Here is a 19,617-nt window from a genome sequence, read left to right as displayed (position 1 = left end):
ACAAAGAGCTGGGTTCCAATTTGTTCATGTATTTCTATTGCTTAAAATGGTAATGCATTAGATAAACTTTGTCAATCTTTCCTCTCTTGCACAATTCTTCGACATTGCTTTCAGATTTCACCTGGTCCAGGTCCAGTGGCAAAAAGACTATAACATTAGTTAACTGTACTCAACAATCATCTTGCCGTCCCCTTATCCATCCATGGCATAGGGCCATCCTAAAAGAGAAAAACTGACCTTCCTCTCCTTCAAACATCTCCACATGAATGACCCCCTAAGAAGAACTAATTAAACCTACCAAACGTCCTCCTGTTAGTCTCAGATGTGAACACAATTCTAAAGGTCTATAATGGGCCTCTGAAAATCTGTGTTCATTATATATATTTTTTTATGTTTGTGACACTTTGTGCGTTTCATAACTATATCCACAAAAGATTTACAAGTTAAATATGCATTCCTTTTCCCCCACTTGTTTGTGATTCTACAGGTACTCATGGTTGGTGGATTCCCCTGGATAGAAATGGAAAACAGGCAAAATATAGCAGCATTATTTTTGTGTGGGGGGGGGGGGGTGGGGCACAAATGGGGAAGAGTGCTGTGCAAGAGTATATAATCTTCCCAGCTACAAACTAGCATATATATATATATTTTTTTTACTTATCTATTTCTTATTTTACACAGTTTTTGTATTTTTAGATCTCGCCTAGCGATGCAGCGCCATGCGCTACCCGCGTAGGCGAGATCTATTGTTGCCGACTTGCTTAGCGAAGCGGGACATGATAGGTGCACGCGCGTAAAAGACATCAGCTGTGAATGCGTACGGCGGCGTTGGCTAAAGTTGCAGGACAGGACATGTGCACGTGTAATATTGATGCCGCGTTACATGCCTCCTGCTTGCCGCGCTCGCACAACACCGACCGCTTATTTAAAATGCGCCTCGGTCACGCCTTCCTTTTCTACACACCATGCTTCATATTTAAAATGGCAGCTGTGCTTTTGTTTTCTTCTGTGTGGCTCACCACAAACAACTTTTCACACATACCACCTGGTCCCAAACGCCATCTTACAGGAAGACCAGCGGTTGGCAATGGCAAGGTAACTGGCACAGGATCATCTGATAACATATTATAATATATTCACTTTGGTCTGTTTTCTTCATCTTAAATTTGCTTAATACTTAAATACCTTTCGACACCTTCTACGTTTAGCATTTACTTTTTATTTTACGCAACAAAATGCTAAAGTTTACACATGTCCAAACCTGACATTTTATGGATAGGTAAAACACTTTGTTGTTTACAACGCCAATAGCTCTTAACTCTTGAAAATGCGAGACCTATTGCATTACAAATGATTGTTCGAAGTGGTAGTCCATTCTTGCTATTTTCATTGTAGTTTCTATGTACTTGGAGTACATCATTGAAACAGGCATATAACTCATGGGCGAAGCTACAAAGCTATACGTTTCTGAAGTAGAACTCTTTGCAAATTGATCAAGGGTTGATTTGTGCTCTACTCAAAAAAACTAATTGGCGATATGTTTGCCCCAATGGCAGATTTATAAGAGTATTATACTGTTATGTCTGTCACACCCTCCTTCTGGCACACAGATATACAGAGCCTGTAGGTTGTCTAAAATATGTGATGACCATAGCCAACAATTGAGCAGCAGTTTATGGTATTTCATAGTTTACCAACAATTGCAGCAAGTCTCATGAAAAATTCAATTAAATGGAAAACCCAGTATGAAGGAAACCTATGTATTTTTGTAATGTGTCAAATATTGCTGAGGTACGGTTATTTTCACTACTTTGAATTTGGGTGTTACTCTCTGAATCCTATAATAGAATGAGTATTACACAAAATTAGTTTTCTTTCCCTCTGGCTTGCATTTAGATGCCAAAAATGAAGATAAATTCAATTGATGATAAATGTTTTTCTAGTCTGTGTTCACACGCTTCTCCCAATTAAAAATGATACCCCACTTGTTTGGCTGGGCCTACTCCCGCCCCAATACGAAGGCAACTAAAATGCAACACTTGCGCATCAAGCTTCAGCCATGAAAATTGCATTGGTCATTTGGTTAGCTGCAGTGTTTCGGGCTGGGCTCTACAACCATCCAAGAAACCTACTAAAGCCAGCCATTTCTGGCAGCTACGCCCTGTGGAGTATAGGGTTATATGACTTGAGTGAATCCTCCTACCTTTTTCTTATCCAGAATGTCCTGCAAACATCAAACGTTGGCTAAAATAATACATCTATGTGAGGGAAAGTTCTGGAATCCGGGGGGGGGGGAGTGGGGGGGAGATCTGCAAAATTCCTACATCCCAGAGTTCCCACACTTCTCCCAATGGAAACGGTACAGAAGGATTATTCGTTTAGTGTGTTAGAAAAATCGTTCAGCCCTCTACAGCTGTGATGAGGCGGACATGAATGGTTCGTCTTACTCGTGAACGTTTTTTTAAAAGCCAGATCATACAAACTTAGAATCCCCAAGAACTCTTTGAACAAACACCCCGTATGCAGACAGGAAAAGAATTGGTCTCCTCAACAACCATGCCCAACTCCATTTATTCATCTCTGCAAGCAGAGACCTCCTCAGCACAACTTTATCGATCTTGAATATAAAATTACCATGGTCAGACTGACCTTGGGAATGTCGGCAAGTAAATGCAATCTAAGTGACTAAAGCAGACATCAACTCACTCCTTCCCTAACCATCAGTAGGACATGGCGACATTACATATCTATATCTGTTTTTAGGTCTCGCCTACGCAGCGCGCTGCATAGGAGGGGACCTCTTGAAATTGATCAGCTTTTGTGGCCAAAAACGTGCACGCTTTGAATTGCTTTCTATTGCAAAGCATGCATGTTTGGCGTTTCCCTTGCGGGAGCGAGCAGCTGCGCCATGTGTCAGCAATTATCGCGCTCGCTCCCGCAAGGTAAACGCTTGTCTTTCAGCGCTTGTTATCTGAGGGGGCGTAAAGCGTTGAGGGGACATCCAAACCATGGAAACACTCAACTGAACCCGTGCAGTCTCACTCCACAGGCACCTGCCATGGCATGGCATTGTAGCAGCGAGGTGAGGGAGCAAGAATACAAGCACGTACAGTTTTTTGTTGCCGGAAAGTGTCCCCATGGTTGACTTTGTGTTGTGGGGGGAGATGTGACGCAGGTGTTTCAGGAGCCACGGTAAACTCTTGTCGCCATCGGAAAGTATCTTCACCGTGTATCTCAGTCCCGCAGATTAGCTGGGGTTTGTGCGACGCACACTTGTACTGATGCACACTTGGTGTCAGTGGCTCAGGGTGCGTCCGCCCCAACATCACTGCCTTTGTGAGATTGGTGGCCAGGCGAGCCGAAAGCAAGGCCGCCCATCTCATTTCAGTACTAAACGGCAATGAAAAAGTGGCGGCAAAGTTTACCCTGGTCCAGCCAGACGAGCTCGATTAGATGTAGCGATCCCATTTCTACAACGTGTTGCAGTTTTTATTTCAAAGTGAAGAAGAGGGTCTTGTCAGAGAAAGTGGGCCTTCCAAACATACCCGTTTCCCACTGTCCACCATAAATTGCCAGCAGGTGATTAACCCAGGAGTGGAAAGGAGATAGACCAATACGCACATGCTCATCACCCACGCATTTATTCTGACTTTTCCTTCCGATCTGCTTTACTCTCCATCACTCAAGCATCTTGTTTCGATATCCTTTAGCCTCATTCAGGTAGGTGTAACTTTGCCGTTTTCGTTGCAAAGCATTCGATCGCCCTTGGGCCGCGTTTGTGTTCTATAAAATCACGAATTTAAATAAATATATGCCCTGGTCAAGTATAACTCGTGCTCTGGGAAGTGTTTTTTTAATTTTTTTTGCATCATCGCAGATGTTTTCCTTTAGCTCACATATCGGCTTCTGAGAAGAATGGCGTGTTAATGTACAGCTGTGTTGATGTGAAAAATGTCAGCATGCCTTGCGTATGTGCCAGCCTTATCTTGCTGGAAGAATTCTCTGGGAGGTCATCGCTGTGCGTCATCCTACCCAGGTAAAGACAACTGAGGCCCTGTTTGCCGTGTGTCCTGTGCAGGTTATCAGGCTGATATGTAATTACATGAGTCTTCAGTGGGGCCTTTATATTGCCCTGGCTATGCACTTGGTCTAGTGATTACTCCTTGCAAGTATGTGCTGGTATGTCAATGAGCCCACCCACATTGTTGCCAATATGCCACTGTGACCCTTCCTTCCTTGTAGCTAATATCCCACTGGGATCCTTCATATTCTTATCAATAAGAGTTATTATCAAGTCCGTGTTGGTAATATTGGGCATTGTCATTTCTGTCACATCACTGACAGAAATTATTTTAAACCATATTTGTGTCGGTATAACTTTCTAAAAGCTGTCAGTCTAACCAGTAACTATATTAGAACCAGTATGATAGATAACCTGTGCATTCTAGCCAACCCATACATGTGCAAAAAGGCATACAGATTTGTTGCAAGGAGAGTCCTACTTTCTAAACTGGCTTTGTGAATGGCAAAAATAGTGATTATATAGCTATTCAATCCCTGGCGGCACACCACCCAGGATTATATGCTGCATAGCTAAGCACTTATAAGGTCCCAAAGGCGAGACCTATTGGCTATGCCAATGGTTGTTTATTTTTTTGTATGTATTTTGAAATTGTGATGCATCTTAAATTCTGCACAGCCACCCTATGATTCTATAATTGTTAATTCCCTCCTCCCCATAAACATGGGGTTCAGGATTATATTAGAAGTTGACAAATCCTGATTTTAAGCTTACACGCGTACATATACTTTACTTATTAAATGTGGTAGAAGATGAAGGCAGGTCTGCCTGGGTTTTGCACTACCCTGGTTTGTCAAAGAGCTCCTAGTGACCCAGCTTAAATTTCTCAATTTCTTTATCTGTCACTATAATTGTGGTGGACTATGCAAAAGGTGCTGCCATTGCTGCATCGTGTATTTTGGGATTTGTAATCGAGGTTCTCTTCAGTTCATGCATCCTGAATTGGCACACCTGAAAATGAAGATGTGTAAATGACCAGCTCGTGAAAGGAGCAGAGCATTTCTAGTTTAGTGGGGCCGGTTGGTAGCCCTACCGTTAAGTGTTGCAAACTATCAACAAAAGGGTATTTGTACAGTTCCTTATTTCTGTAGCCAGCATCATTGTGATACTCCGGCCACATTGGTTTTTGTAATGTAAGCGCCAAAGAGAGTAAATGTTGGAAACCAAAAGACTACCATTGAATGCACATGAACTCTGGCTTGGAGCATGGCTTGGATGTTATTCTAAATAATACAAGTTTGGAGCGATCTATATTATTGATTTATAGCAATTAAAATATTCAAATATAAGATATAAACTTTTGGTGTTGCTTTTATCTTCAGACTCTTGCAAGTTGCGAAAATAGAAAAAAATTCTGGGGCCATATTACTCACAGGATGTACTTTCCCTGTTTGCGCATGGTGCACCTAGGGCAGCCGCAAACTCGTGCTGCCTGGGGTGAGCGCTTTCAAGTGAAATACAGAGCTGGTGTTTACAAACATCTATGTTTCACTGTGCTTGCAACAACCCGCCTCCACTTTTTGGGGGTGCACTGACAGTGCGCCTCCTGACTCCTTCTTTGCCTTTGCGCACACATCCATAATATGGCGTAGGGACAGAGTTGGAGAGATTCCCTCATTTGTATGGGGCTACGCCCCCATACAAATGAGAGGGCGCTTTCTCACAATAGCTCTGGCGCACAAGCATCTGCAGCCCCTTTTGTAATACCAAAGGGCCCGGGGGGGAGAGGCGGGAGCACATAGAGTGGACTTATCCGCCTGTTGCATACCTAGAGCACTTTGTGTAATGGGGCTGCTTGTGTCTGCTCTTGTATACTTTGAGCAGGTTGTTGTAAATTACATTTGAGGTTCTTGCTTTGACCTTGTTTTGGTTTCTTGCTCTTCGCAGATCCCTTAAAGAAAGAGCTTGGACGGCATGCAAAGTTGTGAAATATCTTCAGACAGCACTGATGATCCTCTTAGTAGTGGCCTACGTAGAAAGCGGCAGCCTCGAATAGTAGTGATTGGTGCTGGGCTCGCGGGCCTTTCGGCAACGAAAACCCTCCTGGAGAACGGTTTCACGGATGTAACCATCCTCGAGGCTTCTGACCGAATTGGAGGCAGAGTCCAAAGCGTGAAACTAGGTAAGTGCTGCTGTTTTGCAAACCTTAGTTCTATTAACGTTTTCAATTTAGTTTAACAGGTGACCATTTTTAGGCTACGCGCGTTACAAGGTGATCTCCCCTGACGTGGATATTTGTAAGTTGCCTAACTTTTTTAAATCAAATTTTTGAAATCTGACCACTTCTGTGCCTTATTAATACACATGATAACTTTAAAACTTTATATCCTTGTGAATGTTTGAAAAAAAAAACCTTTTTCAGTATTTATCAAATATATGTAATTCTTAGCTCGACTACCCTTTTTATGGAACATGCATCTTTTCCCCATAACCACCTCATTTGAGTAATCTTTTATCTTGAATCCTCTTTTATGAACCCCAAACAAAATGATTGTTGCCAAAATGAAAGCACCTAAAGGTCATTCAAATTTGCAGTGCCGCATACAGAGCAGTTTCTTCAGTCAAATTACTCGTGCAACCCAGCCCCCTTCCTCATTCTGTCTTCTCAAAGCGCTGCCTTTTTAAATATGGATTCTCTGCTAAGAGGTATGTGGGCAAAGCAACCATGCTGAGGTCCTCCGATGAAATATACAATTGCTGCCAGGACTAAGATCAAATTAGATGACCACCATTGAATAGGATAAGACTTATCAGAGTGCCTGGAGTTAAGTATATGATGTTGTGTGACATTGACTGAACTTTGGGTTAGAAGACTGATGTGTTATCCCTTTACTGCTTCCAAGACAGTGGGAGTCTAAAACAGCCTCTGGAAGAACTATTGGTCCTCATTACAAAGTACACTAAGCTGCCATTTGTAAGGAGCTAAAATCCAAGACCTTCGTTAATAATTCACTTGGGTTTTGAGCAATTAGTTTGGTTTCATGGCCCGCAGTACCACACACGTTTGACTGCGCGATCTTATGACGCACAGTCGAGTAGTTTTCTTCGGAAGGCCCTTCCGCGACCTAGTTTTTCACGGTTCCTAATTGCAGTCGTAGAGGTGGGCTTGAGGGTGTACGTGATATAATTGGGTTGACATGTCATGTGGGACTTTGTTCAAAACGGATCCAGTACAAAATATTCGCTTTCTAAAACCTGATCAGTTAATAGATTTACTGTTCTCGCTGTGATCGCTGTAAAAGTCAGAACATTACAGATGCCTCTAGAAACCACTGCCATGACTGTAGATATGCAGCAGAAGAGGCTTGGCCAATGTTTACTATGAGTTGTGCTTCACAGTTGGACCCACTTTCAACTGAGATGGAGTTAATTTGCAATGCCTAGTGGTTATTTGTGTGGCAAAGCCAGCCAGTTGGCTGTGTCTAATTATTGAAAACATTGCCCCTTCATTATGGTGCCATTTCAGGGAAAAGCTGCATAAATACCCATTCCCTCAAGGTTCTTGCTTTAGTGTGTGCCCTACCAGTATTCATAAATGAAACAAACTACTAAGTCCTCGGACATGCACATATATATATACATACGCTTCACATATATCCATAACACAATCTGTGCGGCCACTATCCAGTATAATCTATTACTACACACTGTATCTGTCATGATTCAGTATGATTCACTTCTAAACATTACAAAGCACAGCCGATACAATATCCACAGACCACTTTAACTCCAGTCAGTGAGAATCTTTGAACCATAAAGGGAGTCCAGAATTCAAAAATACTTTGGGCCCAAACAACCTATAGAAATATGCTACACAGCATGTGTATGGTATAATGTAACACAATTTCTGTTTAACATGCACTGAAATTGGGCTTGAACAGACTTTTAATTCCAATAAGCAATTATTGTATTAGTATTTATCTATTTTATATCTTTGTGACTCACTGCTAAACCAGCATGGTGGCCTCAAACCACTTTGGGGTGAGTACATCTAAACGTGTAGGCCACAGGATAGTGTTATGTGAAACCCAGTGATGAGAACCAGGTTTTCAAGCACATGGTATTCCATCCGGGAAGAGGAGCATACTGGGAATGCCAAACATAGATTCTAACCCAAGAGGATGACAAAACCTTTAGAGAACAAGCTTCTGAGAGCCAGTGGGGTGAAGGCGTGCACATCTGTAGTCGCAGCTAGGGTGGCCAGTAGGGGCATGAAAGGAAGAGGTTTGCATTAACCAAATGTCAGGCAGAAGAGTAAAGTCTTTAAGCACTTTCTGAGCTTGGCAACATGTAGAGAGGCAGTAGTAAAGCATTACACAAGGACTAGCTCCAACATAAAAAGATCATGTTCCCCGTCTTTTATCTAGCAGATCTGGTAGTCTGGAGACATGTGCTTGGTAGACATGAGGCTTTTGGTTGATATAGTATGGGACACACAGCTTAGCGAGGTAGTTCGTTGATGAAAAAGAGTCATCTTATGTAGTTGACAGAGGTTGAATGGTCACTGTTTCACAGGTAGCCAGAAGAGGGACTTAGTGGTGTGATGGTGTGGTTTTGCTGTTTTAAACCAAAGAGGTGGGCTTGCTGGAGTTTTAAGAGCGATGCATGTTTAGAAGTTATTACAATAAGCTGGTCAGGACATGACCAAGGCAAAGATTAGCAGGATTTTCTCTCAGCAGTGCAGCAACAACGGGGCCTATTTTAGAAGACCAAGATGATGGAGACTGCACTGTTTTGGGAGGTTGTAAATAATAGATATCTGCGGAAGAGCACTCCCAATTATGCATTTTATCCAGGTGGAATGAGGAATAGCTCATTTCCTCAGGCAAAGATAGACGGTGTGATAATGTGATGGGGCTTAGGAGTATGATTGCAGTTATGTCCCTAGTTGTTCTGCATTCATCTGTAACAGGCTGTTGAAGTTTCTGGTCACACAACAAGCTTAAAGTGGAGCATTGTGCCATCCACTTAAATGTCATTACATATCTCATAGGAGTCTAAGGTGACCGTGAGGGCTGTCCATGTAGATATTGGACTGTGTTGGTCAAAGTGGGCAATCTTCCTATTAGTATGCGAGGGTTGATGGTTTTGAGGGCAGATGATTGGTCCATTCTGATCGATTCACAGGACTGATCCTTGTCACTCAAGACAAGTAGTATTTCTTTGATTTTTCTGAAGAGTGGTCTTTGTGACCTGATGGAGTTTAAATCCTGATTGAAAGTTCTTGAGGTGACCACTTGTCTCTAGGTAGACAAACAGTTGTGGGATGGCTACTGTTTTGAGTGCCTTAACTGCACAATGTAAACCGGAGATGCACCTACACTTAGGATTGTGCGGATCCACTGTGTGGTTATACAGGAGATGAGCGCATGTTTGAGGACCTACAGCATGATTTCACCAACGGCGAAGGAGTTTACGAGGCTGATGATGTCTGGTACAATGTATGGTTTCTCATTATTTGGAGATATGTAAAGACTATATTAAAAATAATTTTAGTAGTGGTACAAGTATTGCATGAATGATTTCCTTTCATACAATGACTTGAGTTAATTGCTTCAACCGGGCTGCCCTGAGGACATGTTTGGCGTACGTGGAGAGACAGCAAGAGCAGCTCACGCATGTCCTGTGATTTTGTTTGTCTAAGGGGCCCCTGAAAATGCCAGACCTCTTCTTGTATTCTGATGGCCTTCTAAAGTGGAAATCAGTCGCAACGTAGAAGCCAGAAAGTGCATTCCAAAGAAATAACGTTATTCGATTATCAAAAGGCAGCTTTTGTAATTATAATTAAGGTGATATGTGGCGATATCAACTTCACACGTTGGGATTGACGACAAAGCAGATGTGGGCATCTATCGTTGAAATGTCATTATAGTGCATAATAAGTTTTATTGACCGAGTTTAGAAACGACAGATGTGCTGCAAGTAACTCTCTATAACAAGTTATTTTCGTTGATAATTGATTAGTAACTTATTAAATGTTCCTTTGTGTGATCCGTTTGCAAGTTGCCCAACCACAATATCCAATCTCTGGTATCGAAGCTGTCACAGCATCAATGCTAGACCAATGACTGCAAAGAAGAATAGAACACCCTGTTCTTCATCAGGTCTATCTACTTGAAGTCATGCTAGCATCATGAATGCCTTGAACAATCCTATGCACATAAAATGCTTTCAAACAATGCAGCCAAATAAGACCTCCCCCCCCCCCCCCCCCCCCCCAATACCACTGCAGCAATTTACAATACTCTATTGCTGACCACTCCATGTGCTCATGCAACCAAAGCCTACCCCAGAACCCCTCAAGATGTTGCTGGTTGAGATCTAAGATCTACAATACAAGATGCCACAGTACAATACAAGATGCCACACATGATGTGTAGCTCCACATGTCACACCTTTCCTAAGTTATCCATACCGTAAGTGCATTCTGGCTGGTCCAGTTCATTACTGCACTATACAAGGTTCTTTTATCTGTTCATACCAGTGAGCTTTCTCCGGCTGGTTAGTGATGAAAGTGCACATGTGTTTCACCAAGATTCATTTTTAGCTACGAGTTTTTCAAGGTATCTACAGACGGTTCTCAAAGTTTGATGTGCGTCCCTGTGGCATGAGCAACATCACTTTCTCTTTGTGGAAGTTGTCAACTAGGTCTTGAATGATTGTTTAAATTCCTGAACTCTTTGATAATGCTGTTTTCATCACTTGTGTTCATGTACCAGAAGTCCGTACATGACAATTGGAAATGCTTAAAATGCAAAAAATAAAATATAAATATACACAAATCTCTGGTAACTTATTACCCCTGACTGGATGGAGATTGCGGACTCCTTGCTCTCAATCTATGTGCTTTGTATGGTTTACATAAACATGGAGATGTAATCTATTGACTTCCTATAGACCTGGATCATGATCCCACGTGTGACCAAAATTTGTCCCAGTCACTAAATCTAGCAGCATCTTTAAAAAGAATGCTCAAAGTGCTAGATGTAACTGCATGATGATCAAAAGTGTAAAAAAAAAAAAATGTACTTGATGTACATTGTCTCATATTCTCCTGTCATCCGTGATGTTTGCTTTCAGCAATATAAATACCTTATCCACCTCAATAATGCCATAATGTAACGCTGAGTGTTTTATATTTAACTTTGACCGTTTCATTGATCTCTCGTTAGATCACGCTACTTTTGAACTGGGAGCTACGTGGATCCATGGTTCGAATGGCAACCCCATCTATCATCTAGCAGAAGACAATGGCTTACTTGAAGAGACAACTGATGGAGAGAGAAGTACTGGTCGCATCAGCCTTTACTCCAAGAATGGAGTTGCTCACTATCTTACCAATGGTGGCCAGAGGATCCCAAAAGATCTGGTTGAAGAATTTAGTGATCTCTACAACGAGGTGGGCCTGATTTCTAAACCTCTTATATATCCATCCATCATGTCTTTTTTGCTTGTTTTGTGGGAGGGAAAAGTCCTGAAAACTGAGTTGAAACTAATTGTTAGTAATCTGGGGGGGTGTTCTTAATGGTATTAGCTACGACACAGCATGATTCTTGTTAATGCATGTATACGGTTCAATAAAATTGTGCGGAACTGGAAACACTTATCCCATAAACCGCTGGCAGAAGGTCACAGGCAAAAGCAACCCTTCTGCTGATCTTTCCAGTAGGTACCAATGCATTCAATAACCCAAGTTTGTGATGCCCTTGGAAATCTTCATATTATAGCTATGAAACATTCTGCTGGAGTGACAGGAGAAGGATCATATCATGAACTTTGTTTCAAAAACAAATGCCTCCATTCATCTTCTGGTTAACTTAGCATTGTTCAAATTTTAAACGAAAAACTGTAGATCTTACCCCGTCTGTGATAGAGGCACCTGTTAATGTGCATGAACAGAGTTGGAAATCTTAGAAAAACAATTAATTGGGTCTTTTCAAGTACTTTGCGCTGAGCAGCTTCTTGAATAATGGGTTTCCCCCCACTAGATGGAAGGCAGCCTTCCACATGTGAAGGCTCTAATGAAGACATGCGTAGTCTTTCAGGAGAACTAGATTTTTCATGGGATCTGCTTGTTTTCCAGGGGTTTGTGAGCAGAGAAAGCCTGTTGAATTTTGTGAAGTGGGCTGAAATGGTAGTCCTGATTCATCATAGGAAAGCATTGTTCAGTGTTGTTGGGAGTAGTTTGCTTTAGGAAACGTAATCCAAGTAAATGATTATCCGCTGGCAGGAATGCGGATAAAGATGAACTTAAGGATGCAGGACACTCAGGGGCCGGGTAGCACTTGTGGTGATCTGAGCAGTGACCTAGACCACAGTATCTTAAAACTTCGGAAAGTTTGAACTTGCAGTAGCTTGCTTGGGCTCGCAAATGCTAATGTCACAAAATCCTTCAAAAAGGTGGAAATTGTCTCCCCTAAGTTTTCTCCAACATTTGGTTAGTTTTCCGACTCGTTGAGAGGCAACACAACCACAGTCAAATCCGTTCAGTAAGAAACAATGTTTCTAATAAGTTTGACAAGTTAATCAATAGCTTCCAGTTTTGTTTGAATGTCCTTTTTTAAATTCTCTTAATTATTCATTTATTCTCCTTCTGTGTTTTCAAACTTGAAGGTTTCAATACATACAGATACAACCAACGTGTTTTGCCCCAGACAAGGGCTTCTTCAGGGCACTAGATTTATTATGCAGATGATTATCAAAGTAAAGGTAACCAAAGTTCTGCAGGAGCGCAAAGTACTTTGTCGCCTTCTACAGAGAGTCCTCTGATAACTGCAATAACTTTAGTATTTTGGATTCCCATCCATTCGGTCAAATCGTGTCTTTTGAATAAAACTATCCAAATATATATAATATACATCCGTAGTCCCAACAGGAGGCGTCGCAGAAATAAGTACTCCTCCTTGTTGTCTTTACTAGGTGACTTTGCCTTTAGGTCATTGCACTACTGAAGTTAAGTGACCACAAGTACTGACCTTTGCTGGAACCCTCAGTGCCTTTTTCTTTACTTGCTGGATGTGCAAGTGCGTATAAATTGTGCCAGAATAATGGGGGTGTCTGGTGTGTTCAGCTCGTTTTCAAACGTCCCAGGACTGCCCAAGGTGTTATGGGACCGCTCCATTTTTGATTTCATGAATAAGCCCGGACTAATTAAAGAACTCCTAACCAGATTAATTGTGCGTAATCAACATGAATGTCGAAATCCTGAAAATGTGGAATGGATCTGGCCGTTTGACATCTGTTGGACACCTCGATGTATCTGGATTAGGTAATATAACCACCGCTGAGGTTGATGTTGGCCTTGGTGAGGCTGGGTGCCAGCAGGTGAAGGAGTGTTCTGTACTTTGTCGAAGAGATCATTTTGCTGGATTAGGGACGAAGAGGCAACAGACAGAGCAGCAAAGTCACAATCGGTGAATGGTGAAATTTACTCTCTAGTGGCAGAGCAGCATCAACAGACAACCTTGAGACTTGCCTAAGGCACCCTAAAAGGATCACAAAGCTAGGCAATTCCATGTCCACGTTCCTTCTGGCTTTTTGTTCTGTCTGCTCAATCTGATGATTTTATCCTGATAACACATGGTCACCTGATGAGATTGTCCTGTTAGATAGTCTCAACAATTGAGGTTCCGAGTTCCCCGAGTCCTGTGATGTGATTGCTTAAATGTGTTCAACCCAAATAGTTGGGCATGGGCTTCACCTGTCGGCACAAGACATTTGTTGTCCTGTATCGTTTACGTAAATGTAGGGTGCTGTATATAGCAAGGGTTGTTTGTGTCTACAACCTACAAACTAGAGGTGTATTGTAAAATGATCGAAGAATAGTGTCAAACCTTAGAATTTGTGGAACAAGAAACAATACAACTGGAACACCTCTTTTAAACTCTCACTAAGCACAAGTCAATACCTGACACTTGAGGCCACCCTTTAAAGTGTTTCTACACTAGTGGCCCAATTTTATATGTGAAGCACAGAGTAGCATCCGTCAGGATGGCAGAGGACATTGCGTCCACCGTGCCTATGTCAAATGCACTTGACCGCCGATCGAACAGTCATTTACGTACCTTGAAAGGAAATGCCATCACTGCAGTTCCTTTCAAGGCACAAAACGTTTGGTGAAGGACTGCTGTCGGTTTTGATGACCAAACTTTGAACTTTATTCTTTTTCAGAAACAAACTCCTGCTTTGGAAATGTTTCTGAAAAATAACCTCTTGACCCCAGCGTGTGCGGGTCATTATTAGGTTTTCTTTCGGTCCCCTAGCAGAGCTGAACAGTATAAAGAAACCCCCCCCCCCCCCATCAAATCGAGTGTGCAGTGGGATGGCTTTAATCTGATGACCCCAACTCTGTTGTGCAGTTGGAGTTCGGTGTTCGTAGACTGAGCCAATGAGAAGCTTACGGTCCACCGCCTCTAACTGAGGTGGACAGACTGAGTTTGGTGGACAGGGTACTCCGAGGAAAGACTTCTGTCTGCCAAACTCTAAACCAGCCCCTAACTCGCAAAACGAAGTTGGATATTTAAGGTATTAATTATTGGAGTAAGACTTTCAGAACATTTCTTCCGTCTAGAACGCAGTATATTTGAAGATGATCTCCGCCTTTTTAGGTTTGACGTGCAAGCGGTTGCATCCAAGACTCGTGATTTGGATGGGGGATTTATCTGTCTGAGGCTTGCTTTGCAGTTGGTTCAGAAAGAGGTGGACGGGCTCTGGAGAGGCGTTTTCCCGCTTCCTCCTTGGAACCTCTGTTGGTGGTTCACTGGCGCTTTTCGAAGAAAGTGTTTGTACAGACAACGCTTTCTGGCATTTCTTGTTTTTGTTTCTATGTACTGATAAAATCCGGTTTCCAGTGGCATGCTAGTACTAGTGAACCTGGCACACCTGTGTGAACCCGTGAACTTCACGTGGGAAGAGCCTCCTTCCAGTCAAAGAGGAACCCTGCCACGTGTAGCACGCTTGTACACCCTTTCACGGTGGGAAAATCTGGGTGCAACTGGTATTGTTGCAGCTTAGCTCTTCGTAAGTTGCTCTAGAGGAATTTAACCTTTGTTATTTGAAACGTCACACCGGGCCTTCAAAAGTATCTTAGTAAAACGTAGTCCTTTCCATGTAATGCAGTTCGGTGGCACGAGAAGGCTGTGCTGTCCCTGTTGGAGTCAAACCTGTGACATGTAACTTATTAATTCCCAATTCAAGATAATTTTCTCAAATTCAGATGATTGAAAGGCGGATTTGTCCTTGCCCATTATCCCAGAGAAAACCTTACCAGTGAGCGATCCATTCATAACAAATGTTGAAACTCCTCAATAATAGCTATCACCTTAAATAATGTTAGTATTCACAGTTGTACGTTTTAAACTATCTGATTCCAAGATTGGCTATTGATGACATTTAGCAGCTGTCCCAGCTTTGTGGACACTTTCAAGGAACTTTGACGTGGCAACGCTGGTAGTCAACCTACAGATCTATCCCTGAAGGCTACATTTTGCTGGAAATTAGATATTAAATTCTGTGACAAGATAGAGCAGTTTGAAACTAGTGCAGCTGCTATTACTTCTGCATGCGGCAAAAGACATTTTCAAACATAAATCCAGCATTTTTCCTTGTAGCAAAAGAGGTGACAGAGTGAACTTTTTCATTAGGAATTGCCCAGGTTCTCGTCCAATCTACTAAATTTGTGGAGTCGGTCGTGAAGGCTGAACGAGCTTCACTCTACATGAATCACGCTTCTTAGTCGTGTGATGCTGCCTGGGGTACCCTTCACTTTGCCCAGTGTCGGAGTGGGGTATTCAAGGATTTTCTCACAAACGGCTCTTTAAATCCTAGGTTTTAAATAAAGTGTATTTCAGATGAAAAAATCTCTCTTCAGGCCATTTTATATTGTTTTCTGCAATTCTTAGAGAGTTAGTCTAATGTCGCCACATATCTGATTTGCTACATCTTCCGCTTCTTCTGCATCACATTGCTCTGAATTCTGGCCATGTCTGCTCAAAACAAGCCACCGGCGTGTTCTAAACACTCCCATTCTCCTTCCTGCCCACTTGCAGCAAGATTAGAATTTTATTTTCCGCCCGCAATCTCCCACTCCTTCAGAAAGATCGTAGAACATGATGGGAATGCCAAGGCATGCCAGCGCCAGTTCTTGGATTCATGCCATTGCTGTGTCTTGCTGGCACTTCCTGCTTTACTGGCTCGGTCTTGTTTCCTGCTTTGCTGTTATGAGTTTGCAAATCACTCTAATGTCCTAACAATACATTTTCTGCAGGCATTTGAAAAGATGCCTGTATTGTACAAACTTTGTATGGATTTAAAAAGTGTGATTAATACAAAGGAACAGGATTGCAGTGGTATAAGATGTCGCGCATGCACAGTAACGATGATTTCAGTTTTGCATGGTTTCTATATGCAGTTCACCTGCACCTTCCGCACAGTGCCGTGAATGGACCTTAGCAATACACATTTCGCTGTTTCCTAGCGTGATTGAGATGGGGGCTCTGAACAATGACCAGGCTATGCCTGCCGGAGCTCTTTCAGTATCTACTTGTCTCTAGATCCCCTGGATTTGCTCTCCTTGGAACAGTTCATAGACATTGCATGCTCCACCCCTTTGGCTCTCCTCTGGTTCCCATTTCGCCTAAATTCTGGAAAGTGGTCAGCTTGACGTTTGCTAAAACTCTTGTTGGATTTGTACAATAGCTCCTTTACCAACACCTGCGATCTAGACAAATGGAAAAAGGTGATGTACCTCTGCGTAAAAAATAAACTGTTGGTAGTTGTTGACTATCTCACAATGTCATTAGACCAAGGATATCCAGTAGCATTTGTGCTTCTGGATTTGTCTGCCACATCCGATACAGTTAAACATTCCATCTTGTTGTCCGGGCTGTCTGAGGCTGGAGTCCGGGGGTCAGCATTGTAGTGGTGGGAATCTTACTTGAAGAACAGAAGTTGGGTGGAATTTAAGGCACTGAATCGGGGAGCGACTCAACGATCAGCACATAGTCCCACCCTTTTCGATGCTATATCCGTCTATTGCTGAAATTAGTCCAATGTTTCAGCCTCAGCTGTGTGATTGAAGCATATGGTACTCATCTAAACATAGCAGTGGATCGGTTGGGACTGATTTCCCTCATTTCCCCCTCCTCCGCCTCGAGAGTTTCAATCAATGCCTGTTGGCAATTACTGTCTGGCTGAAGCATGATGCCCCGAAATGTAATTCTGAGAAAACTGAGGTGTTGCGAATCAATAACACTCAGCCTATTTGATCCCTGGCCCCTGACTTGGTCTAATCCGCCATGCCCGATCAATATGGTGAAGAATCTAGGCTTCTATCTGGAGTCTGACCTCTCTCTCACAAATGGCTAAATCATCTATCTTCAAAAAAGGAGGAATGGAGTGACCCAAACCTACATGACGCACTGCCAAGGACTGCAAAGGTCTATAAAACATAATTTAATATTCTTTTGAATGTTTTTTTAACATCGAAATACATGATGTTTTAACTTATCTGAGTGTCAAAAAATGATTACAAACGTAACAATAAATTGATCAGAATCGTATGACAATCGTTTAACAAAACATATTCACTTCTTCAAATTTTGTTAACTCTACAAGCAACATAAACAATGTACTCTTCATTACAAAGAGAAGACCCAATGCATTTCGGGTTTGTGAAACCCTTCTTCAGGGGCAGCACATTGTCGAAATTACGTCAATTTCCAAATGGTCCACCATAATACGAGCTACAACAAAACAAAGTCTCATTGACTATATGTATAGGATTTACAAGATTCTCAATAGGATTTGCACTCTAGAGACGTACACTAAGTGAGTTAAAAAGCCACGTGACTCTTATAAGTGTAACCGAAACGTTCAATAGATAGCATTATACATGTGAAGTGACAAAAAATAATCAAGAAGCAAACAGAAAATAGAAAAAGTGCCCCAGTGCTTTGTAGATGATTAAAAAAGAGGTGCTAGTGATTCGGTGCTCAACGCTATCCGATAAACTACGTGTCGCTAAAGATGAAGTTTGAATTAAGCAAAACCCTTAAGTTGGAATGATACTCACAACGGGGTTAATCGCAAGCAGGTGGCAAAAAACGGAGTTAGCCACTTTCCGAAAAAATCAGGCATCTGCATGACCGAGAAATATAAAGTGTAAATATACTCTCCAAGTGCTGGCAAAAAATTATTACGTGTTCCCTTTTAAAGAACCCATGTGTTTTATATCTCAAGTCTTACCAAAAGGGATCCAGGTAAAAACAAGGCGTGTAGTTAGACGCCGCTTACCAGCAGGTCGGAGAAGTTCCGGCGTGGTACGTGTTCCGTCGTGAGTAGAGAGCGTGCGTATTGACGCATGCGTACTCAGGACGTTTTAAAGGGGTCGTGCTGTTAATAAGGCGGCTTGGGTTGAAAAAACTTTATTGAAAACGTACGGTTCTAGCGTATGCTCAAGAAATAAGAAACCCAAGACAATGCAAAGGAGCAAGAAGTCAAATGTAAACCAAAATGTAGGGAAAAGAGTGCAAATCCTTTACAAATAGAAAACCTGTAACTTCAGACCACAGTATGTCCTACATGAAGACATAGAAAGAAACACATTTTATAAGTGACATCGTTTTAAGAAGGCAATTTACAGAAAGCATAACAGTTCCACATGGTCATTGAGGCTGCCCGGGGTCAGCGTGCCAAGTTTTTTTTTTTTTATCCAGATTGTTTCTTTACGTGCTAAAATTGTATTTGAATCCGTGCCTGTAATAGATTGAATTTTTTCCAAAACTGTAAAACGCAATTGTGGTATAGTGTGTGAGGTGTTTACCCAATGTGTTGCTAGACATGATTTGAAATTTTTATTGCGTATTGTGCTTTTGTGTTCCACTATTCTCGTCTTGATCTTTCTCGAGGTTCTACCTACGTAGACTAAACCACAAGGACACTGAATCGCATATAGACACCCACGGTGTTACAATCTGAGGAGTGTCTCAATGTGATTTTTTGACCTGACTGGGGATGTGAGAATGTGTTGCCTACGAAGACGTTACCACATTGACCACAATTATGGCATTTGCGCATGCCTTTGTAGGTTTGTCTGCTGGGCGAATGTTTTGATTTTAAGTAGTTCTCGGATATTCTTGGACCTTGTGTGTGCGAATAGAGGGGGGCCTCTATATAAGTCCATGAAATCAATTTCTTGTGAAATGATCTCCCAACGTTTGCGAATAACTTTCTTTATTTGTGAAGCTTGTGATGAATATTTTAAAACCAACACCTCGTGTGGGTTCATGTTTCTGTGATGGGCGAAACAGTTCTTCACGTTTTTTGGAGGTCACTGTCCTTTGGGCATCCAAGAGCACATCCTCAGGATATCCACGTTCCGTGTATCTCGTTTTTTTTTGTTCTTCTATGAGTTTGATACATTGCGTTTCGTCAGATGTTATCCTCTTGATCCTTATAAATTGAGATACTGGTAGATGTTTTTTAAGAGAATGTGGATGTGCGCTGTTAAAGTGCAGCGCATTGTTAACATCTGTGGG

General features: G+C 42.0%; 1 protein-coding gene across 3 annotated transcripts in view; it reads left to right on the top strand.

Annotated features, from left to right (window-relative positions):
• Positions 1–19,617, top strand: part of SMOX (spermine oxidase) — a 169,309-nt gene that overhangs the window by 61,531 nt on the left and 88,161 nt on the right. For all 3 annotated transcript variants that reach the window (XM_085642666.1, XM_085642665.1, XM_085642667.1), the window contains exons 2-3: positions 5,969–6,203; positions 11,254–11,480. In XM_085642666.1, the coding sequence (XP_085498792.1) occupies positions 5,996–6,203; positions 11,254–11,480 (435 nt within the window). In that variant the 5' untranslated portion in view covers positions 5,969–5,995. The remainder of the gene's footprint in view (positions 1–5,968; positions 6,204–11,253; positions 11,481–19,617) is intronic.

This window comes from Triturus cristatus, chromosome 2_2 (genome assembly GCF_964204655.1).
Source record: "Triturus cristatus chromosome 2_2, aTriCri1.1, whole genome shotgun sequence".
Taxonomy (NCBI): domain Eukaryota; kingdom Metazoa; phylum Chordata; class Amphibia; order Caudata; family Salamandridae; genus Triturus; species Triturus cristatus.
Note: the sequence above shows the minus strand (reverse complement) of the source record. Positions and strands in the feature narration are given on the sequence as shown.